At 49.1% G+C, this 23,538-nt stretch overlaps 2 protein-coding genes and 1 long non-coding RNA gene across 7 annotated transcripts; 1 reads left to right on the forward strand and 2 right to left on the reverse strand.

The window, feature by feature from the left end:
- Positions 1-2,042: 2,042 nt before the first annotated feature.
- Myorg (myogenesis regulating glycosidase (putative)) lies at positions 2,043-8,550 on the reverse strand. 3 transcript variants are annotated; one of them, XR_004120735.1, is made up of 3 exons: positions 8,405-8,549; positions 2,953-5,226; positions 2,043-2,333 (listed from the first exon to the last, which is right to left on the reverse strand). XR_004120735.1 is itself a non-coding variant. In XM_031377083.1 (2 exons), the coding sequence occupies exon 2, from the start codon at positions 5,162-5,164 to the stop codon at positions 3,014-3,016; it is 2,151 nt and encodes a 716-aa protein (XP_031232943.1). In that variant the 5' UTR covers positions 5,165-5,412; positions 8,405-8,550; the 3' UTR covers positions 2,043-3,013. The 3 variants fall into 3 exon arrangements, 2 of the variants coding, with proteins under 2 accessions (XP_031232943.1, XP_031232942.1); XM_031377083.1 differs by having other exon boundaries at positions 2,043-5,412; positions 8,405-8,550; XM_031377082.1 differs by having other exon boundaries at positions 2,043-5,226.
- Positions 8,551-10,224: 1,674 nt separating this feature from the next.
- Positions 10,225-23,276, reverse strand: CUNH9orf24 (chromosome unknown C9orf24 homolog). 3 transcript variants are annotated; one of them, XM_031377085.1, is made up of 7 exons: positions 22,957-23,276; positions 16,859-17,003; positions 13,823-13,935; positions 12,731-12,806; positions 12,304-12,538; positions 10,786-10,872; positions 10,225-10,384 (listed from the first exon to the last, which is right to left on the reverse strand). In XM_031377085.1, exons 1-7 carry the CDS (start codon positions 23,089-23,091, stop codon positions 10,282-10,284), a joined length of 894 nt encoding a protein of 297 aa, XP_031232945.1. In that variant the 5' UTR covers positions 23,092-23,276; the 3' UTR covers positions 10,225-10,281. The 3 variants fall into 3 exon arrangements, with proteins under 3 accessions (XP_031232945.1, XP_031232946.1, XP_031232947.1); XM_031377086.1 differs by having other exon boundaries at positions 12,309-12,538; positions 22,957-23,275; XM_031377087.1 differs by lacking the exons at positions 16,859-17,003; positions 22,957-23,276 and adding an exon at positions 14,143-14,278.
- LOC116095848 lies at positions 13,031-17,673 on the forward strand. Its single transcript, XR_004120740.1, has 3 exons — positions 13,031-13,129; positions 16,261-16,390; positions 17,629-17,673. It is a non-coding gene; the product is annotated as an uncharacterized LOC116095848 (long non-coding RNA).
- Positions 23,277-23,538: the final 262 nt, after the last annotated feature.

The following is a 23,538-nucleotide window of genomic DNA, read 5'->3' on the forward strand; positions in this document are numbered from 1 at the left end:
TGTCAGCCCCAGCATTTGAGGCACTCATAGGAGCTCCCAGCTTACACAGGACTGTGGACAGAAGCTGGAGCAAGAAGCACGTGCTAATCAGCCTTGGTCAAAGTGTGGTCTGGTTGATCATTATCTCAGGATTGGTCTGGCAGGCCTTGTTCAGTGGCTGGGGCTTAGGGGTTTTGATCCTTGTCACAGATGTTTATCCTGAGGCTCTGTTGTTCCTGGAATCCACCAGACTGCAATGACTCCATGCAAAGGAAACAGGTGCAAACTGGAGTCATCCTACCAAGCTTTTGTTCTGGTTTTCAGTTAACCCATTAGGCACCTGGAGGACCAAGTGAAACGTTGATGCTTTTAGGAAGAGCACCCTTTGTGTCTTTGTTCAACAGCGGCCAGAGGGTTGGAGAGGCCAATGCCCACCCTGGGTTTGGGGGAAGGAGAACCAGAAGAATGCTTGCCCTGGATCCAGAGCAATAGTCTGAGATGCTTTGGTCACAAGTCAGAGAACAGTGGCCCAAATTCTTTGAGAAAACCCTCTTGGCTAAAGCTCAATCCATTTAAACCCCATCCCCAAGCCCCCTCATTCGTATCCTCCCTCCTGATTGCTGTACGTCACACTCACCATCACACACACACACACACACACACACACACACACACACACACACACACACACACGGGAGCCTAAGTACAGGGAGACCAGTGAGCTGTGGTTACAAGGCTGCTGGAGGCCTGCTGGAGCAATGCTAGGCTTCCCAGATCCGATGTATGTACAGGGAGAAAGACAAGCTTGGAGTGCACAAGAGGTACTGGCAGGGATGGAGGACAGGACAAGGCCAAAAGAAGCTGGAGAGATGGTTCAGCAGTTCAAAGCATTTGTTGCTTTTACAGAGAACCTGGGTCCGGTTCCTAGCATCCACGTGGTGGCTCACAACCATCTATAACGCTAGTTCCAGGGGATCCGATGCCCTTTTCTGACCTCCACAAGCACCATGCAAGCATGTAGTGCATATATACATACATGCAGGCATCACTTATGCATAAAATCAGTCTTTTTAAACCCCCAAGAATCCTTGTTTTTAATCAAGAAAACAACAAATACTACTACCATATCTTTTATTAGCTATCTTTTATTGAGCACCTACTTTGTGTCAGGCACTTTCCATATGTCTAGTCTTATTAATAAAATGACCTTAGAGGTAGCCATTACATCATTTTTACATAGAAAAAAAAAAAACCAGGCTCAGCGGGGGTAAGCAGCAACTTATTCAAGGTCACCTAGCTGTCTGACGGATGAAGACTGGAGCTATAGCTTGCTTAGTATGCTTAGGTCCCTGAGTTCTAGCTTCAACACTGCCAAGAAGAAGAGACAAAAGAACTGGCATTGGAGATGGGCATCCGGCAGGGAGCACTGAAGCTCTCAGCAGGACCTTTCACCCAGAGAATTTCGGGCACAGGCTCTGAAAGGGAAGCTGAGTTCTACTTCGTTCTCCACCTTCTCTGGCAAGTTTCTCTGGACTTCAGGAAAAACTCACCTCACTGTAGCTGGAGTTGATCTTCTTAGAACAAGAGAATTACTGAGATGAAGGCCCTTACCCTGTGCATGTGTTGGCAGGCATCAGTGTGTAATGTCATTCATGTGCCAAGCGCATCTCTGCCAGAATAAGAACATGGTTTTCCTGTTTAGGCTACCCTCAAGAGTGTGTGTGCAGCGAGGCAGTTGGGTAATCTTAAAGGGCTTATTTCCACTTCTGTCTTTTTACAACAGGAGTTAGGTTGTCAGGCTTGCCCTCTTCTGAGCCAGGTCCTCAGCTCCTGCTCTCTAGTTTTGAACTCTTAAATTGCATTTGGCATTGTCCTAGGGAATCTACCTGAGAGGGGGCCTAGGTCAACAATCAAAGCCTTGATTTTTCCCTCTAGGCTTATCTAGCTTCAGGAATATTCCAGATTCAGAGATCAATGGTGGGCTCCTCCTCCTCCTCCTCCTTCTCTCTCTCTCTCTCTCTCTCTACATATATATATATATATATATATATATATATATATATATATATATATATCTGACAGAAGTATATATATATACACATAGACAGAGGTTCTTGAATTAAGGCAACGAGTCCACTGCAAGTCTATCCACTAGGCACATCTGGCCCAGGTCTGGGTCTGAAGTCGAGACCAGTATATATACAAATGTGTTAATGCAATGTTAGGAGTCTTTTCACAGTCAGAGACAATAAGTTCGGGCTGAGCCCAGCTCTCCTATGGACTGGGAAGAGACCTTTTGGTTCCCTGTCAGCTAGCCAAACCAAACATCTGTATCTTTTCTTCCCCAGATGGAGTGGGACCAGGTCAACCGCTGTTCAGGTGTGTGCTGGGAACTCACAGCCTAGCTGCTACCATCAAGGAAGTACACTTTCTCTTCTTCCTTCCTTCCTTCTCTCCCTTCCTTCCTTCGTTTGTGAGAGGGTTTCTCTGTATAGCCCTGGGTGTCCTGGAACTCACTCTGTAGACCAGTTTGGCTTCGAACTCAGAAATCCGCCTGCCTCTGCTTCCTGAGTGCTGGGATTAAAGGTTAAAGGTACACTTTCTAAATATGGTAGAAAACTATTTGGGAACTTTAAAGAGGATCGGTTCCTCATTTCAGAGGACAAAGATGGCTACAAAGACCAGGGGGAGGAGAGGTTTCCCTCTGCTTTTAAAACCAGACCCTGTGTATCATCAGCAAGAACAGACCTTTGACTTCTCAGTTCTTTGGCTGCCAACCCTGGGAAGAGGCTTTCTGCAGACTGAAGTGAATGAGCAAGGAACCGGGCTCTGAGGATTGTGCGCTGGTGCACTTCCTCCCCTCTCAGGTCTCACCTACAACTGTTGGCTGGAACACTTTAAAGTCAGTGCCCACTTCCTAGATGGTATAGAGGTGGGGTCTTCCTGAGGGTTCACCATTCGCGTGTGGTGGAGGATTAAAAGTCTGTATGAAGGCTGGGCTTAGGGCTGTGGGATTCCTGGGTTCTGTGATGGGTCAGGAAGCCCAGGTGAAATAGGCGACCTCATCCAGGTCGACAGGGTAATCCGTGAGCAGCACCGGCGTCTTGTCAAAAAGCTCACCCTTGTAGCTCCGCCATTTGCCGGCAGGCAGGTAGACATCACGCTCTTGCTTACCAGGCTCTAGCACTGGCGCCACTAACAGCGTGTCCCCGATGAGGAACTGTGAGTCAATGCGGTGAGCCGTTTCATCCCCGGGTGCGATCCACCAAAGGGGGCGCACGATGGGGTCGCCGGTGTCGGTGATCTCACCAGCAAGCTCCAGCAGCAGTGGCGCCACGAGGGAGGCGCGCAGAGCAGCGAATTTGTGTGCGATGGCTACCACTTCTGCGTCGTACTGCCAAGGAGGGATTGAAAACTGCATGGCAGGCATGAAGGCGGCCACCTCCAGCCAGCGCACGTAGAGCTCGCGCTCTGGCCCTGGCCCATCTTGGCGACCCGTTGTGCGCTCCGGCACCGCGTTGCCACCAATCATATCTGGCAAGATGAACGGATAGCCCAGCATACTGACGGTGAGCACCGCTGGGATAAGAGAGCGCAGTCCCAGGTCGTAGCCCCATACCGAGTCGCGGTCCACTAGACGGAAGAAGCAGGAGATGTTCTGTGACTGGTACCCGACGCGGACCTCGGCTAGCGAGAAGAAGGGCTCCGCCATCTCCGTGTACCGCCTGCTCCACACACTGGGGTCAGACAGAGGCCTGTAGGTGCTGAAGTCCCGGGGCAGGTAGCTGACCTCACCCGCGTCGAACTTAAAGGAGGTCACGTTGTAGCGCGAGCGCAGGCGCCGTAGGTGTCCCTGGAACCACTCTCGGGCCTCTGGGTGCGTGAAGTCCAGCACCGCGCCAATGCCGTTCCACCAGCGCACCAGCGCGGGCAGCCGGCCCGTGGGCTCGCGTACGAACAACTCGCGCTCCACACCTTCGCCGAAGCTCGACGAGTTATAGTTGACAAACGGATGCACCCAAAGCGTGACGCGGAAGCCAGCGTCTCGCAGGCGGCGGAACATGTCACTGGCGTTGGGGAACTTGCCCTCGTCGAAATTAAAGTCGCCATAGGCGGGCGTGTACATGTCATCGATTTCCAGGTGGCTGCTGTTGAAGCGGTGCTGGCGGATCTGCTGGGCGAATTGCAGCACCTTGTCCTGGTCCACAGCGCGCCCATACAGTGCCCACGTGGACCAAATGGGGTCTCGGAAAGCCTCTGACGCCGGTACCCTAGATGGCTTGTTAAAGTAACGTCGAACCATGTACTTGTGGATGGAGGTGACATCTGAGCCCACGCACACGCGGTAGCTGAGCTCGGGCGCGGCAGTGCGGCCGGCTGGTGGCTTGTAAGATGTGTCGTGGTAGCGTGCCTGCAATCTCATCGAACGCTCCGTGCTGTTCCAGCCCAGGTGGAAGGGCACCGAACCGTTGACTTTGATGGCAGCCGCGCGTGAAGATAGCCAGTAGCGCTCAAGGATGCCCCCGAATGCGGCGTCGGAAGAGTAGACGTCGCTCGTGACAAAAGGCTGAGGCTCTTGCTGGCCATCGAGGCGGATGGGCCAGTGTTGCGTCCTCATCTCTGCGCCGCCGTACCAGTGCGCCGAAGCATCTCCCAGAAACATCGCGTGCTCCACAGCACGCCCTGGCGCAGTTTCCTCCCAGCGCACGCGGTAGCACATGACCGTGTCCTTGGGTCGTACGGTCTGGATAAAGAAGTGCAGTGGGCGCCCATCAGCCGCTCGGGAGCAGCCAAGCAGAGCACCATCCCGGCTGCAGGAGTCAAGGTCCAGAGCACCCGAACGGAAGGCCAAGCGGAAGACTTGCTCACCCTTCTGGTTACGGATGGAGAAGCCGCCACGGTTCAGGTCCAGCAGCTCTGCGCGCAGGCGTTCAGCTTTGCGCAGCGAGGCGCTGTAGTAGCACCAGGCCACGACGGCGGCTAGCACCAGCAGCAGTCCCAGTACCGCGGAGCACAGCAGAGGTCGCAGCTCTTTAGTGGGCTTGGGTTTGGCAGGTGAAAAATTGTCTGGCAGGAAAGTGTACATGGTTGCTCCTGGGATAACTTTGAGATTTTTAGGGCCTGCGTGGCTACCAGGTCGATGTCGGAGGTAGGCCTGGCTCTTCTCCTGAAGGTTCTGGGGCATCAGCTCCTAGCTAAGGAAGCAACCACCACACCAGGGCCCATCTGAATCTGCCCTGCTGAAGTCTGCAAAGGGGAGAGAGAGAGGAAACTGAACTTTCTGTTCTACAGTATTTCCATTTCTGCAGCCTAGTAGAGGGGCCTGGAGCTTGACAAATGGCAAAGGCAGGGCTCTTGTCCAGGACAGCTGGTGTCTTACTTACCCTTGTTTTTTTCTCTCAGACCCCACTGCTTGCCAAATTGGTGAGAACTCTGTGAATGGAGAGACCCATGTGAATGAAAGAGTTTGCTTCTGCCCTTTCTTGGTAGAAAATTAAAGGCAGAGAAGCTAGGCAGTGCCCAAGATCGCAGCATAGAGCCAGCCCTGGAGAAGGACTGAGGAAGCCCCGGCTAAAGAAGGGCTTATTCTTCTAATGCCCTGATAACACACGGTGAATGGTCCAGCCAGCTCCTTGAGACCTTTAACGGTGCAGTCAGTAGGCTGGCTCCCCTGCCTCTAAAGAGGCAAGGACAGAGGGAAGAGAACAGCTTAGTCATGGAATTTGATCTTGAGTCCAGCCAGATGGATATCTGGAAATTAAAGAAGACACCCAAAGCCCATTCAGTCACAGAGACTGGTTTGTCAGAAGGTAGGCCTGGGGTCTAACATTATGGCTGGGTCAGGAGGTTGGTGAAGGAGCTTGCTTTTCTGATCTGCCCCTCTTAGCACTCAAACTAGACCTGGCTTTAAGTTATCAGTCTGTGTCCATTTCTCTGCCCATCTTTCTTCTCTGCTCCCATGGAAGAGGCTGTAACCTTTGCAACCAAAGCTCAAGGCATGATATGGCTTCCCCTTCTTTTCTATGCAGCAGTGGCTCTGAACTTGTGATCCTCCTCCCCTAATCTCTAGATAGCTGGGATTTCATGCATACACCACCCCATCTGAGTTCAACTAACTTATGATGCCATTTCCAGCCAGGCCTATCCTGAGACAACCAAGCTCATTCCCTCCCTAACCTAGATCCTCAGGACCTCTGCTTCAGGAAATTTCAGCCATCTAGCCTGATAACCTTCTCTCTGCCTACCAGCTCTTCAGGCAGCAGATGCCCACCACCCATATACACATCCACACAAGGTATGCTAAACATTGAAATACATCTGCAGGAGAACTCAGACTCGGGGCAGATTTGCCTCAACCTGCTGAGAAGGCCACACACTCTTTCTATCTCAACCCTCAGGGCAGAGTCCAACAAAGAAACAGCACCTGCCAGGTGTTGCACACACAGGGAGACACACTGCCAGTCAGTGGGTTGCCTAACTCCCCAGCTGAGGGAAGGAGAGAGAGAAAGAGAGACTGGCCGATGGTAATTAGTCACTTCCCAGATGCCAGTGTCTGTCTCTCTCCAGTGACTTCCAAGGTGATAAGCTGCTCAGGCTCTTCATGCACTCTTCCTTCTCTCCCATGCAGAATCTCTCAAGAATGCCAGGGGCAGGAGCTGGAGAGACAGCTCAACAGTTAAGAGCACTTAACTTCCAGAGGATCTGGGGTTCGAATCCCGCACCACATGGCTTCTCACAAACTGTAACTCCAGTCTCAGGGACCCAATGCTGTTTTCTGGTTTCTATAGGCACCAGATACACACACACACGGTACACACACATGCAGGCAAATCCTCATACACATAAAACAAAAATAAATAAATCTTCAATAAAGAATGTCAGGGGGGCTGGAGAGATGGCTCAGGGGTTAAGAGCACAGGCTGCTTTTCCAGATGGACACAGGTTCAACTCCCAGCACCCACATGGCAGCTCACAGGTGTAACTCCAGCTCCAGAGGAATCTGACATCCCTCACAGAGACACATATGCAGGCAAAACACTAATGCACATAAAATAAAATAAATAATTGGAAAAAGAATGTCAAGTGCAGATGAGAGTTTTGATACTAGAAGACAATATTCAGCCCCATTCTTATCCCTTCCTTATCCCCCTCCCCTCCCCCCTTAAAGCTCTCTAATCTTTCAGGTCACTCCCCAAGTCCAGTCTGGGACAGCCTCTACTTCCTCTCTGACTGCACAAGTCAGAGATCCCCTAGCCTCCTTTAGGTAGCAGTGGCTTTTACTGATACTCCCAAAGCTAAGTGGAACCGAAAGAAGACTACAGGGGCCCAAAATTGACTTACTGTACACTTATGTTCATTCAACACAACCAAGGCTACATCCTGGGCATCAAGGGGTAAAGAGGAGAGGGTTTGAGTCCGAATAGGAAAGACACCCTAAGCCCCGATGCTTATGTATTAAAAATTGGCCTTATCTTATGACCCCTGGGAGCCTGAAAAGCTTGCCATGATGGCCTCCAAAGGCCTTTCAAAACTCAGCTAGAACCCATTAGGTTTTTTGATGGACAAGAGCTCCTACTTTGCTGGGCCTCACCATGTTCTTCCTAATTGAATCCATAGCATCCAACACAAGCAACACTGGGAGCTGTTGTCCATTTTACAGATGGGGGAAACACAGCTTATCAGAAGTCACCTACTGGGACCCAAACATCCTACCCCCACCTTCCTTAAGGAGAGATGGGTGTGGACGGGTGAGGTCTGTCTTCTCAAAGGCTGGGGCACGTCCAGCTTGCCTCAGGCAGATCAGGGCGATTTTAGGGGTGTGAAAGGGGCAATTTAATGGCATCTGGTATTGTAGCTGAGGGGGAGGGACTCTGTGGCTCCAGTCTTAGTGGCATTCAAGACCCCTATAATCTGTCTGCCATCTGGCCAACACAGGCAGGTGGGATCTGCTGACTGGGTCTGTATAGGCTCAGCCTAAGACAACTCCTCCTGTTTGTTTCACACTGAACCTCAGTCTTGGCTGCAAGTCCCAAGCCTACAGTTTAAGGGCGGGCCCAGCTCAGCATAACTGAGCCACTTGAGGCAGAGGCCTTTGTCGGACACAGTTGGGAGGGGAGTGGAAATGTCAAAGGCAATTCGATCCTGCCCATCTCCCTCCCCTGCTCAGGGACAGGATCCACAAGGATCAAGTAACTGCACTAACACAGCCCGGAATACTTCACACCCTCCGATGGCCCCACACCCCACACCCCACACGGTCTAAAGGGGCAGAGGAAGGTTAAGGAACCCGTCGCCCGCTGAGAAGTTCTGGCCTGAGGAGGGGTTCAGGTGTCCAGGGTCGCTCCACCAACTAGAGAAAGTTCAGGAACTTAGGAAACTCACCACCCTCACTGGGACCCAAAGGCCTCCCACTAGGTTCACCTACCTCAGTGACTGTCACAAGGAAGAAGGGAAGAAGGGTCCTCCAGCTGATCCTCTCTCCACACTAGCAGGAGTTGATCAGCCACAGCCCTGCGGCTGTGGGTTGCTGCTTGGCAGGGCACCACGGAGCCCCTCCTGTGCTCCTCCCTCCGGCTACTCGGCCACGCCCAGCCGTCCAATGTGGCTTCAGGCCTGGGATTCCAGCCCCACCCCTCGCGCTCAGCCCCTCCCCCACAGCCTCTGGAAGCTCTGCTTGCCTTGCACGGACTTTCTTCTCACCGCCCTAGATCTGCCCTTTGGGCCCGCCTCTAGCTTGGTTCCACCTCCCGCTTCAGGCACAGCCCTTGCCAGACCCTCACTAGCCTGGCTCATCCCCAGGCCTTATGGGAGATGTAGTTCTGAAGGAAGGAATTGCTGAATGTTGGGGTTCTTGCGGTATGTCAGGGTTCTCACAAGGCCAGGCTAGGCTTGCTATGTGCATGAGAGCACAGCAAGGTGAGGGGGAAGGTGAGGGGTATCTGTGATGGTTTGAATAAGAATGGCTCCCACAGGCTCATATGACGCTTAGGGCCTGGGCATGGAACTCTTTGAAAGGATTACAAGGATTAGGAGGCATGGTCTTGTTCGAGTAAGTGTGACCTTGTTGGAGGAAGTATGTCACTGGGGGTGGGCTTTGAAATTTCAAAAGCCTATTCCAGGCCCAGAGTCCTCTGCCTGCAGATCAGAACGTAGAACTCTCAGCTGTTTCTCCACCATACCTTCCTGCTGCTATGCTCTGCCACGATAACAGACTAACCTCTGGAGCTGTGAGTAAAACCCCAATTAAATTCTTTTATAAGAGTTGCCATGGTCCTGGTGTCTCTTCACCATGCACTAGAACAGTGACTAAGACAGGAGTCTTTAGGAATCCATCCCCTCGAGGTCTGGGGAGCTGTATTCTCTTAAGAACTAAGCCAAGGCTGGAGAGATGGTAAACAGGTAAAGGTGTTTGCCAGCAAGTTCACTGACCCAAGTGTGATTTCTGGAACCCGACAGGGTGGGAGGAGAGGGCAGACTCCCTCAAGGTGGCCTCTCATCTCTGTGTGTCACGGATAGGAAGTGTAAAAAGAGCTTTAAAAATTCTGGGATGACCTGTGCTCCCATTTCCTACTGGCAATGCTCCAGCCAAGAGCTCCTCCGAGGGGGCTTGTAGACCCAAAGAGTCTGTGTTCCAAACTGTCAGTTCTCAGCACTCAGGACCAGATTAGCGGTGTCCAAGTTTCTGCTCGGTGTTTTGCAGTGCCCACTCCCTAAACCCTAATATAACATGTAGCTCCTTCTTTTAGTGACAACCTTTAGCTAGAGACGGTTGTGCCATGCCATGCCTTTTCCCCTAGAGAAAGCAGTGGTGCAAGACAATGGGAAATACCAACCCCCTAGAGATTCTAGAATCCCCACCCCTGCTCCCCTGCAGGACAGAACTGACTCTTTCTGTTACAATGTGAACTTTCTCCATGACCATGACTTCTTCCAAAATGATGTTTGGTGAGCTCTTCGACTTAGATGGCAGAGGGCAGCAAACCTTTCTGAGCACAGGGAGCATCTGGGAGGCTGTGATGGAGGTTTGGGATCTGGGATGTGAGAGGATATGTTTGTGGGTGTGACAGCTAAACGGCCTTCAAGTAGACGGATTTGGATGGTTAGGGGGACTTGTCTCTATGGTGATGGGGAGGACACCAGCTGGATTGCTGATCTATCCATCAGGAGGTCACTCAGGGGTGCACTGAGATGGATGGGGGTGGGTTTCCCCATCCAGCACTTTCCAGATAAGGACACAGCGAGCAGTCTTTGTGGTGAAGAGTTTATTGAGCCATTTCCTCCCTTGGCCTGGTCAAAGCTTTACTAGGAAGGGTAGACAGGATAGGTCTCAGACACAAACTCAGGATGAACAACATAGTTGTTTCTCTGGGGACCACCGGTCTTCTTGAAGTGACTTGTGTCCCATCTGCAAGGAAGGATGAGTCACTCCAGTTTTCAATGTTAACCTTATCTCAGCGTTTTATCTCCGACACTGACCACTCACTGACCTCGAGTTTTGCTGTTGAGTCTCTGATACCCAAGACGTAGCTTCCCAACCTTGACCTCTTACCCTTCATATAAAGCCCGGACCGGATTCCGTTGACTCTAGGTCAGCTGCCAACTCAATCGGTCAAGACTGGGCTCTTGGTGGTTTTCTAGTCTCTACTAACCATTGACGTCCCATGGCGCTAGCGCCCCCTGGCTTTAATTTCCTGTCTGTGCGCCGCAACAAACATTTCCCACCCTAAGTAGTCTCCTGGCACACCCCCACTGTCGCTAAAGGACCTGCCTGTAGCATGCCAGTGGATGCATCAGCGCCAAACTTACCTAAGGTTGGGAAACGGGTAAAATGATGGCGGGGGAGTTGTAACAGCACATTGCATTCCTGGCCGGTGACCGAAGGGCAACACACTCCTAGTGGCGGAAAAAAACAGCAGAGAGGGGTCGGGTCCTTTTTATATCCTCGCATTCTGACCTCCCAGACCAAGAACCTGGATACAGAATCAGTCTTGCAGTTCCTTCCTTGCCCTTCTTCATAAACCCCCGCTACAGCACGGCCTCTGGGAAGGCCCCGGAAAAGTCCTCTCTACCCATCAGGGTCTGATTTTTGCCACCAGAATTCTGGGGAGGATCAGACAGTCTTTAGGATCCAACATCCCCACTTCCATTCCCATTAAGACAGCGATTTCTTCAATGCAAGGAGGTAGGCAGCGTTTCCGGGCCATCTAAAGAGACTCACTTTCCCACGCCCCCACCCCTTCGGTGGAAAAGGACCCAATCTTTGACAACGAATCAGGCTTGAGGAGGGATAGGCGATGATCATAGGATAAGGACAGGGTTCAAGACCCTTCTGCACGCTCCAAAAGGTCACAGACTTGAAAGCCCCGCTCCCAGGCTACACCAGTATTATCTACCACAGCTGGATGCAAGTTCTACTGTTGAGTCTCTAATATTCGAGACGTAGCTTCCCAACCTTGACCTCTTACCCTTCATATAAAGCCGTGGACCGGATTCCGTTGACTCTAGGTCAGCTGTCAATTCAATCGGTCAAGATTGGGCTCTTGGTGGTTTTCTGGTCTCTACCAACCATTGACGTCCCATGGCGCTAGCGCCCCCTGGTTTTAATTTCCTGTCTGTGCGCCGCAACAAACATTTCCCACCCTAAGTAGTCTCCTGGCACACCCCCACTGTCGCTAAAGGACCTGCCTGTAGCATGCCAGTGGATGCATCTGAACAGTCTATCTACCACGCTCGAAACAGTCACAGACTTGAAACCCCTCCCAGGCTACAACGTGGGATGGATGCAGGCTGGTCGCTGTGCTCTCTGTGCACTTAGCTTTAGCACTCAAGGAAGCCAAGGACGCTGTGGGAAAGCCAAGGGCGATGTGGGAAAGCAGTAACCACTTCCTTGCCCCCAGCGATGATCGTACCAACTACTACTGATTGTGAGCCTAGGCCCCGGCAGAGAGAACATGCTGAAGACTAGAACCTCTGTCTCCCGACCCAGTACATGAGTGTAAGGAAAGGATGCGACTGATGTGAGGGGTTTGGAATCCTCTGAAATTGTTTTTTTTTGGGGGGGGGGGGAATCTCCAGAATACAAACATTTGTCGGGTTGACCTTGAGCACGGTTGGAAAGGACGGGATTGAGGACTTGGGAGTAACCTTCGTGATGGTTCGCTTATGCCCTGGGGGCCCTGAAAGCAGTCGATGGGGGCCTGGCATGAAAACAACCGGGCTAGAACGAGGCAGAGTGCGTGACCGCAGCCGAGCAGGGCGGGACTCTAGGGGGGCGGGGCTCGTTTGTGGGTGGAGCCCGGACAAGGCGGGCGGATCCCTGCGAACCTTACAGTCGGCTGCTGCGAGCACAAAGGCCGCAGGCGGCGTTCTGTGCTAGGCTCCCCAGTGGTGCAGTAGTCCATCCCGCGCAGACAGTAGTGGCGGCCGGAGCAAGCGCTTTCGTATCCTTGGTATGGCAATCGCCCCGGCAGAGGGTCCACGCACCCGCAGCGTGGTACAATCTGTGGCAGAGTCCGGTTCCGGGACAGCGAGTTCAGCATGTTCACCACTACCTCGCGCTCTGAGCCCAGTGTCCAGGATACCCAAAGAACCAGTGTCAGAGGGATGGGGGAGAGCAGAGTCAGAGCCAGAAGCAGAGACAAACACGGAGACAGAGCTACAATCACACGCTATGTTCCTCCAGATCCCCATCCTGCCCTCTGCCTTCCTCTTTCCCATTCAGTAATCTTTCCACGGTCCCTTCGCTGTTTACCGTAGGCGTTGAGGCGCTCCGGCTTAGGAGGATATTCCAACGGCATCCCTCGAACCACTGTCTCCATCCCCGTGTCCTGGAAGTGGCACACGTGGTACCTTAGGCTCTAACTCGAAACAGTTGCTACCTCTCTTTGGGGGAGCTTCTGAGGGGAAATGCCCTCCCAGAATACTCAGACTGTCTTTCAAGAGGCACAGTCTCCTCTCCTCAGAAGCTCGCTTATTCTCCTGGGTTGTTTCGAGTTGTTGCCGGGCAACGCATTTGCTCCGCCTACGAGGGCAAGGTGAGGGCGAGGATGGTAGAACCGCGGCTGGGAGATAGAGGTGTTTTTAGACCTGGGACTCTGACAACTGTACTTTAGCCTTCACCCATACGTCATTGTGTCTGCACGTCTCTAAGGTGGGGAGGGAGCTAAGAATATTGCTTTTTCAGTATCACTTAAGGGAACTTAGGAGGGGAATTCAGTTCACGAAAACGGTCTGTTTCAGAGGGGTTCAGTAAGCTATCAGCCTACATTTAAGCTCTGGGGTTTGGGTCTACCTCACATTCCCTGAGAAAGGCCTGGGCCTCATCGGAACTCTCTATCTCATTCTCCTCTTTGCCCATGTTCCCATCACAAAGGAGGGGAAAGCCAGGTAGGGAGGATCTAGTGACTCAAGGGCAGGTAGGGAGGAGTTACTGACTCAAGGGCAGCCCCTGGTTTCACAGTAGCCAGATGAGACGAGGCAGCACTACTTGGCAAACATGAAACCAGTCAAGGAGTGCATAATTGTCATGTTACTACCAATCTGGGTCAGAGGCTGGAGCCTAGGGCTTTATCACAGCCCAACTCCTGGCCTCGATTGCCAGCTATAAAATAGAAGACCATAGTTTACTGATGGGGAAGAGACCCTGCAGAATGGAGATGGTGTGCATGCGTGAGTGTGTGTGTGTGTGTGTGTGAGAGTGTGTGTGTGTGTGAGTGTGTATGTGAGTGTGTGTGTGAGTGTGTGTGTGTGTGTGAGTGTGTGTGAGTGTGTGTGTGAGAGTGTGTGTGTGTGTGTGGGACACAGTCCCAGACCTTAGGCAGTTGCGGCAGGCACAGTAAGGTACCTTGGACAGTCGAGGAAGACAGGTGGTATATTTGTTACAGTAGTTGCTGCAAGGACTTGTCTTCCATGTGTTGTACCGGTCGTTGTCCAGGTAGCTTGTACAGCATTTGTCCTCTTCAGCATAGGAGTGGAGATACCAGATAGGATTACTTCACAGGCCATCCAGAGCCAGCCTGGGACCTTCTAGATGTTTCTTCTTTAACCTCTATCACAAAGCTGAACCTCACTGACCCTGGTTCCCAAGTGCTGGGATTACAAGGCCCAAAGCACCATGCCCTGTCTACCACCCGTGTTTTTCATTCCATTGAGATCATGTCTCACCTAAGAGACTCCTTTGAGCAAGCTTTGGAATCTTGGGGCTATCAGATTTCATCCTGGCTGCACCCTCTTTGAATCAGCTAGCCTAGAAATGGTGCCTCTCCCCTCTCTACCATGTCCCAGGCACTAAGGTCTGCCTAGTCAACCTTAAAATCCCTTGAACTTCTCCCCTCTTCCTCTATGATCTCATTCCTTTATCCCTGTGATACCTTCACCAGGAGACAGAAATAACGTCATGGTTAGCAGAATAGACTCTGCAGCACAGTGCCTGGCTTCAAATTTCAGCACGGCAAGGGAAAAAGGGAAAGGTTGTTGTGAGCTCTAGATGAAGTAATCTATATAAAAGTTTTAGAAAAATGCTGAACACAGTGGCTCATACCTGTAACTCAGCAGACTGAGGCAGGGGGATTGCTTTGAGTTTAAGACCAGTCTGGACTATATAATATCCTGATTAAAAACCAAACAAAAACCCTGATAATCCAAGTCCTGAGGAGGTGGAGGCAGTTAGCACCATGAGTTTAAGGTCCTCCTTGGCTGAAAATTAAGTTCATGGCCAGCTCTAGCCTACATGAGAGACCCTGCCTGTATAGAGAAGTGGGAGGGGGCGGAGGAGGAAAGGAGGATGCTTGCTGCATAGGAAGCCATTCCTATTAGCCTCTGGCCTTCTTGTTGCATCTTTGAATCCTGCAATCCAGCATCAACATAAAAGCTATGACCATTCTCACCAGTGAAATTTAGCCAAGATGACTATTCTAGTTCAAAGACATTTTAATACTGCCCCATCTCTTAACCCTGTTCATAGTCCACTCCTCAAAGTCTGAAGGATGGAGACGGAGATGACAGGATGGTCTAATGGTATGCTTGTGTAATCCCAGAATTTGTAGGGCTTAGGATGGAGGCTCACTAAGAGCCTGGGTGACATTGTGTATTCTAGGCTATCCTGGGCTACAGAAAGATCCAGTGGGTAAAGGAATTTGCTACCAAACCTGACAACCTGGGTTCAATCCCTGGGACCCACATAGTAGATTCTGAAAGTTGTCTTCGAACCTCTGCATATGGGCTGTGACATTGGCTTGTCCTCCCCCATACACATACATACATACTAAATAAATAAATAAATAAATGTAATAAAATATTTTAAAAGGGTGGGCGTAGTGGCACAACTCTTAACCCTAGCCCTCAGGAGGCAGAGGCAGACAGATCTCTATGGATTCCAGGCCAGCCTGGTCTACATATCAAGCTCTGTGCTGGACAAGGGTATATAGTGAGACACTATCTCAAAACGAAGCAAAACAAATATAAACCAACCCCCCCTAGAAAATCATAAAAGCAAATATATATATATATATATATATATATATATATATATATATATATATCTTCGTGATTGGGGGCGGGGAGGGTGAAGAGTGCTAACATTGCCATATAGAATTTGAAGGGTCTGCAGATCAAGGTCCAAGTGCAAGAGAATGGGATGCTAGTGAGGGTCATGGGCTGAAAAATTTATGATTATAGTAATTAAAACCACGGAGCTGGAAGACCCGTGGTTATGATCGCTGTCTGCTCTCTCAGAGGACCAGGGTTCAATTCCCAGCACCCACATGGCAGCTCACAACTGTCTATAATTCCAGTTCCAGGGGATCTGACACCCTCACACAGACACATATGCAGGCAAAACACCAATGCACAGGAAATTAAAAAAAAATCATTTAAAAAAAGTAATTAAGATGGGCATGGTGGTGCATGACTTAACCCCAGCATGCGGGACAGCCAAGGCTAACACAGAAACTCTGATTAGAAAAACCCACGGACCAACCAACCAAGCAATCAAAAGAAGTAATGAAATGGCTTTAGGGGAGGAGAAAAAAAGATGGCTCTGGATAGCGCCCTGGCGAAGCTCACATTTCCTCAGGGATTGTACAAGGGACTCGGGAAGGCGAGGAAGGAGATTCTTTCTGAGAGAGTAGCCTGGAGACTGAAGCTCAAGCCTCATCCTAGAAGGCAAACGCTGAGGGCTCGCTCCCATGGGTGTGGTAACTGCACATCCAGGTGCAGTTTCAGTATTCCAGGCTCCCAGCGTTAACTCAGGGTTATCAATTCCTTCCACATATGTTTATGAAGATGGATACTTATGAAGCCCCGTGATGGAGAGGATACAGCTATGAACAAGACAGCAGCTTTCCCTTCAATGGACAGGGAGACAGATCATAAATACTTAGCCAAAGGAGAAAGGCGATTTTTCATAAACAATGTGAGTATAGACTGTCTCTGTGAAAGAGAAGAATAAGACAAAAAGTTTAGGCAAAAAGAAAATTTTCCCTGGCTGTAGAGGGGCTGACATATATAAAGACAGAGAGAGACAATGGGAAAAGGTTACTAAGAAGCTAGGTTGTCGAGGGGCTTGATTAGGAAAGTGGTCCAAGTCATGAATACACAATCAGGATGGAGGTCAGGGTCCAAATTGGGTTCAAGCTGAGGGTCATTGCTGGGATATTTTTCTAAGGTCAAAAAAAAAATTCTTTGCCCTTGATAATCGTAGGGTTGAGTATGAGTGGTCTCAGCTAGCTTTGCTGACTGTCTATAGAGACCTATGAAACCCATACTTTTGACATTCTGCCTTCAACTGAAGACAAGGGGACCCCAAAAGGGGGTCTTCATTTGGGTTTCCACAGATATATTCAAACAAGGAGTGATGGGCTGGGGTGAGATGGGGTCCTACCTTCATCTGGAGAGAGCCAGTATTTCTCAGGCAAGTAGGGGTGGCCTGATATGGAACTCTTATAGGTGTAGTCCTGTGCGGCACATTTGGCCATCTTCTGCAGGGCCTCAGGATCCACATGACGGTGCATAGTCTGAGTCAGACCCTAGGCCGAGGGAGAGACGAAAAATGTCTAGGTTCAGGGAGATTCCAAGCCTTGGAACCTTGGTGGAGTTAGATTTAGTCTCTCTTATAAAGGCCAGCCTGGCTGGATCCCCACATACCCCCTCTACAAGAGGGTTCTGAGCTGGGCAGTGGTGACGCACACCTTTAATCCCAGCACTTAGGAGGCAGAGGCAGGCGGATTTCTAAGTTCGAGGCCAGCCTGGTCTACGGAGTGAGTTCCAGGACACCCAGGGCTACACAGAGAAACCTTGTCTTGAAAAACAAAAAACAAAAACCAAACAAACAAAAAAGGGGATGAGTTCTCCCATCACACTGGGCCTTCTGCATAGGCAGACTTTTGCTTAATTTTCTGTGTTTTGTCCACGCGTGTATATATATGTGCATCATATAGACACCTGAAGAGGCCAGAACAGGGCATCAGAACCACAAGTCCTGGGGTTACTTATATTTGTGAGGCTCCATATAAGTGGTGGGACCCGAACCTGTTTTCTCCTCTGCAACAGCAGCCAGAGCTTTAACCACTGAGTAATCTCTCTAGCTCCCAGACGTGTTTTTAAATCATTTTATTGCCCCTTTTTCTTGTATGCTTGTTTTCTCATCTAAAGTTGACACATGGAACCAGGCTGCGGTTGACTTCATTTCTACTGTTTCCTGACTGAGAAGGAGCTTCCCAAAGGTCAGAGAGATGTGCGCTTCTTGTTCTCTCTCGTAGACTGCGCACTCACCGGGAACAGGGCCGGGAGTCTCCTCTAGCAGGGCCAGTGGACATAACCTAGAGCTTCAAGAGAACCTGGTTTGCTGGGAACTGACTGTGTTATGTAGTTCTTGGACAGGCAGGGAGGGCGTCTGGGACCTTGAAGCAGAAGGATGGGTTTCGTGGGATGCCTGCTTTAAAATGTGATAGGCTGTCTCTAGCAAAACCTTGCTGCTGCTGTGGTCCTTTCTGACACCATTATTATTCTCGACCTTGAGATTCTGTCCTTATCCAGCCCTGAGACTTTCCCCATTCTTTTTCTGGACTCTGGGCCCCTCGACTTAGCTTACCTCACCCTAGCCCATCACTCCTTGTTTGAATAGATCAATGGAAACCCAAATGAAGTCCTCCTTTTGGGGTTCCCTTGTCTTCAGTTGAGGGCAGAATGTCAAACAAAGTATAGGTTTCATAGGTCTCTATAGACAGGCAGTTGGCAAAGTTAGCTGAGACCACGCCTACTCAGCCCTATGATTATCAAGGGGAAAGGATTTTTGTGTATATGGCTATAATGTCTGGTTGCTCCCAGAAAAGTCCTTAGTTCAGGACCTTCTAGGATATCGTGTGTCTAGCTGGTGTTGTCCTGTTTTATCTGGCACGGTGACATTCCCTTGTGGGAAGGCAGTGTGGGAGCTGTACGTGCAAGGGTGCCGAGATTCAGGGCTTGCCCGTACTTTACATACACAGGGTCTAGCTAAATTTAAACCTACATAGATGTATATCCATATACATACCAAACACTTTGATACACACACACACACACACACACACATGTGCATGGTGTGCAGACATACATGCAAGCAAAACATTAAAAAATGGAGAAAAAACAAAAAACAAACAAACAAAAAAACCCCAGCACTTGGGAGGCAGAGACAGGTGGATTTCAGAGTTCCAGGCCAGCCTGGTCTACAGAGTGAGTTCCAGGACAGCCAGGGCTACATAGAGAAACCCTGTCTCGGAAAAAAAAAAAAAGAAGGAGAACAATGGAGGGAGACTCCCAACATCAACCCCAGGACACACACACACACACACACACACACACACACACACTCAGCACATGCACACGTGCACCACACATAATACACACACACAGAGATTGAGAGAGGGAGAGGGAGAGAGAGGGAGGAGAGAGAGAGAGAGGAAAGAGAGAGAGAGAGAGAGAGAGAGAGAGAGAGAGAGAGAGAGAGAGAGAGAGAGAGGAACATTTATTTAGAAGCACTCACAGGAATCATAGGTCTTTGTGTTAAGAGGTGTTCTTAAGATGTTTGTGATCTTTGCTTCTGTTCATAAATAGAAAACCAAAAGAGTTTGTGTCTGAGGCCTTGAGTGATTTTACCAGCTGCCAGCACATGCCCACCGCTAGTCTGCTGGCTGGGCTGTCTCTTGCAGACCCTGACACCAGTGTTCTCACACCTTTCCTTGTGTGGGGATCCGATGTTTTTTTTTGGAAAGGCCCCTTTAATCTTAGGCCTAGGGTAATAGCCCAGCTGCCAGCCCAGAAGAGGGCTGCGGGGGGCTTAGAACAGTCAGTATATGGATGCTCATCTGCCAAGGGGGTTGTGGGGAGCCCTGTGACTTTTTCAGAGACAGAGCCAGGAAGTCACCCCGAGGCAAAGAATAGAAAGGATTAGTAGGTTTAACTGCTTCTTAAATGAATAATCCTTATTTTAGCCTTGGTCCTTCTGTTTCACCTTCAGTTTCAGAAAGCCAGAACGGCCAATCCCTGAGCTTTTTGAATCCTATATCCTTAAGCTGAATGATACAGGCTCCCCCCTCCATCCCCCCCCTCGCATCTCAGATGTGCTAAGTCAGTTACTGCTCGGCAAGTTTCCTCTTGCCGGGTGGGTTTTCCTGTGGTTGGCCCTTTCTCACCATCCTTGTGAATCCTGATCTCAAGTATCCGGTTACTGTAGTTCCAGGCAGAGGTCAAAATGCATGTGTGTTCAATTTTAACCCAGAGAACTTGACTTCTTTATGTATTCCATATACTAATCAGTCACATGTTACAAATCTCTCGGTTTGTGGCTTTTTTTTTCTTTAATTCTCTTTATGGCTTCTTTGATGAACAGAAGTTCTAATTTAAACCAGTTGAATTATTAATGTTTGATGGTTAATGCTTCTTTCTTATGACTAAAGGAATCTATCCATACTCTCAGATAATGAAAATAACATCCTGTATTTTCTTCTGAAAACTATATGGTATTACTTTCCATATTTAATCCGCCAGGACTTTCATTTGGGTGTGGTGTAAATTAGGTATTAATTTTATATCTATCCATATGAATGACTAGTTTTCTTACTAAGCAGTCTATTTTCCCCGTGGATTTGTCATGCCACCCTTAGTCTGATAAATCTTTTTCCATAGCTCTGTTGCCAATCATTTTTGCTGAATATTGTTTCCATATATGTGTTTTCTTGATATATGCTATTTTGTTTATTCATCTATTTATGACTTTATATAACTTTGTAACTAATATATGTAATTCATATCTGTTTGGGAAATTCTTTATCCTGTATAACTCTCTCTCTCTCTCTCTGTTTGTGTGTGTAACTGCACATATATGGACATTTGTGTAAAGGCCCAAGGTCAGGTCAATGTCAATGTCTTCCTTTATCACTCTCTGCCTTACTTACCTCTGCCAGGGTGTCTCACTGGACCCAGCGCTCACTGGTTGTCTAGTCTGACTAGTCAGAAAGCTGTAGGGATCCTCCTGTCTCTACTTCTCCAGCCATGAAATTGCAAGAGTGAGCAGTGCACCTGGCTCTGTACAGTGGATGCTGGGAATTGGATTTACATCCTTATGCTTGCTCGACAGTCACCTTACCAACTGAGCCATCTCCCCAGCCTCAGTAAAAGTAATTTTTGCCGGGCAGTGGTGGCGCATGCCTTTAGTCCCAGCACTTGGGAGGCAGAGGCAGGCAGATTTCTGAGTTCAAGGCCAGCCTGAACAGAATGAGTTCCAGGACAGCCAGGGCTACACAGACAAACCCTGTCTCAAAACAAAACAAAACAAAAAACAAAATAAAAGAATGAAAAAAATAATTTTGTTTTTGAAACAGGGTCTCACTGTGTACCTCTGGCTGTCTTTAGCTGTCACTGTGTAGACCTGGCTGGCCTTGAACTCAGAGATCCACTTGCCTCTGCCTTCCTAGTGTTGGGTGACCACCCTGGCCTAAACAATATTTTTAGTGTGTGTGTGTGTGTGTGTGTGTGTGTGAGTGAGTGTGTGTGTATGAGTGTGAGTGTGTGTGAGTGTGTGTGTGTGTGTGTGTGTGTGTGTGTGTGGTGTGAAACAGGAACCTATTCTCTCCTTCTAGAGGTTAAACTCAGGCCAGTGAGGTGGCGTTACTCATTGAGCCATTTGGCAGGCTTTTTTTTTTTAAAGGTATACAGAATAAAAATAAAGCTTATTGTACAGATTTAAGGCTTCATCTTTCATAGTTCACTAAAGCTAAAGAAGAATTAGGTGACTCTAAGCCTCGCCTTTGCTTCCAGGCTTTCACCCAGGCTGGTTTAAAACCTGAGCTCTGTCAACGTCGGTCTCCCAGTGGCTGACATGGCAGACAAGTGCAGTAGTCTGATTTCAGTTTTACTAAAGTTGGGCAGCCTCTTCCTTTTATCTATTTTCTTCTAGATCAAAGCAGTTTTTATTTATCTGTGTCTTTTCTTCCTTGATTAGTCTCTTTAGAGATTTGTCTGAGTCTTATCAAAAACCAACTCTTGACCTACATCCCTTGGTTAAAGTTTAAAAAAAATCCATCAATTCCAGTATCTGAAGTTCTCAGAGGTAAAGTCTGTTATTTCTAGTGATTTTGTAATATGTCATTTCTGGTGTTGGGGGTGAAATCTAGGACCATGAGCATGCCCGGCAATGCCACCAGCCTTGATTTGTCACCTTACATCTTAGTGTAAACTTCATTGGTTCGGTCTCACTTTGGAAACCTGAAGACCTGCAGTGAAGATGTTTTTCCACAGAAGTTATACAGTGTGCGAACATGTGTGTGTGTGTGTGTGTGTGTGTGTGTGTGTGTGTGTGTGCGTGTAAAGAGCCAGAGACATTAAACCTTGTGTTTCAGTCTGGAATTCAGATTCATTTCCCCTACTTTTAACTAGTTTAACATGAATGTCTCTCATAGTGTTGGTAGTGGCATTATTATTATTTATTATTATTTTTTATTTTGGATTTTCAAGACAGGGTTTCTCTGTATAGCCCTGGCTGTCCTGGAACTCACTCTGTAGACCAGGCTGGCCCGAACTCAGAAATCCACCTGCCTCTGCCTCCCAAGTGCTGGGATTAAAGGCATGCACCACCACCGCCTGGCTGGTAGTGGCATTTATTGTCAGGGAATCATTTTTGTAAGTATATTTATCACTCATGATTGTCTAAAAATTAACTTATGTGAGTCTTAGGGCTTTGAGACAGATATTTATATACAGCCTAGTCTACCCTTGAATTTACCATCCTCCAAGTTTCCTTTCCTCGTCTACAGAGCTTATTTAGACATAATTTTTTAAAAATTCTACTCATGAATTCCTTTTGTCACCACCACAGGCTCTAATTCCCTACATGCATTGTTTCACTTCTCTCCCCCAGACAGACAGAAGGAAACGTGACACCCATGCATAAAGACAGGCATTTTGGACATTGCTGGCCTGCTCTACTGGTAGCCCCCAAACATTTGCATATCCTGGTCACATTGAACTCTTGGCTCCTCTGGTTCTTGCTGTTGTTTTGTTTTTGTTTTTGTTTTGTTTTTTTGAGACAGGGTTTCTCTTTGTAGCCCTGGCTGTCCTAGAACTTGCTCTGTAGACCAGGCTGGTCTCGAACCTACAGAGATCTGCCTGCCTCTGCCTCCAGAGTGTTAGGATTAATGGTGCACTCTGCCATCTGGCAGTCTAGAGCCTATCTTAATAAATCCAAAGCAATCTTAAAATGACTGGGCAAGGTTCCTACCTGCAGTTCTAGCCAGGATTGTGACAATGTAGGATTGCCACAAATTTAAGGCCAGGTTAAGCTACACAGTAAAGCTGTGTCTCAATAAATAAGTAAATAAATACATAAATGAAATTTAAAAAGACCCTCAGAACTGGAAATAACTACAAACACAGAGATGGTCACATGCCAGCCACCCAGACCCACGACTATATACTCCTTCCATCCCATCTGCAGCCTCTACTTACTGGGGTCACAAACTTGTTCGCTTCCCAGGCCCATAGAGGTGGGTCCTTATAGACCTCCTTGATGGAGGTAGGGGCCCTGTAGGAGTCACTGTAGGTGCTGATGGGGGTCTTGGTCTTCCGGGAGAAGAGGAACATGGTAGGGTCTCAGGGATGCTGTAGTGGGCTTTGCCTATTAAGGACTCCTGCTGGACATCAGTGACTACCCCTTCCCCTAAATAGCCCACACCTCCAGCCTGGAAGGTGCCCCTAGATGCTGTGACCCCTTCCCTTGGGGGGCCTCTCAGTATCTTTCCGCTCAGCTTTCTTGTTTCCTACCCCACCCAACTTCCTTTTTAAGATAGGCAATGCCCATTATGATATCACCTGCCTTGGCCCCATCCCTTCACAGGAGGCCTAATTTCCTCACTATGCCAGTCCCTTTTTGCCTTGGACCCCTCAAAATATCCAATTCTCAAGAGTTCAGAAGGCCATAGAGAACTTGCAGGACAGACGTCTCACTGCTGAAGAGAGAGGCGGAGGTTCCGGTTCACAGTCTGAGGGCTGTGATTCACCTAGGGCCACACATCAGTAACAAGCAGAGGT

This window comes from Mastomys coucha, unplaced genomic scaffold (genome assembly GCF_008632895.1).
Source record: "Mastomys coucha isolate ucsf_1 unplaced genomic scaffold, UCSF_Mcou_1 pScaffold18, whole genome shotgun sequence".
In the NCBI taxonomy this organism is placed as follows: domain Eukaryota; kingdom Metazoa; phylum Chordata; class Mammalia; order Rodentia; family Muridae; genus Mastomys; species Mastomys coucha.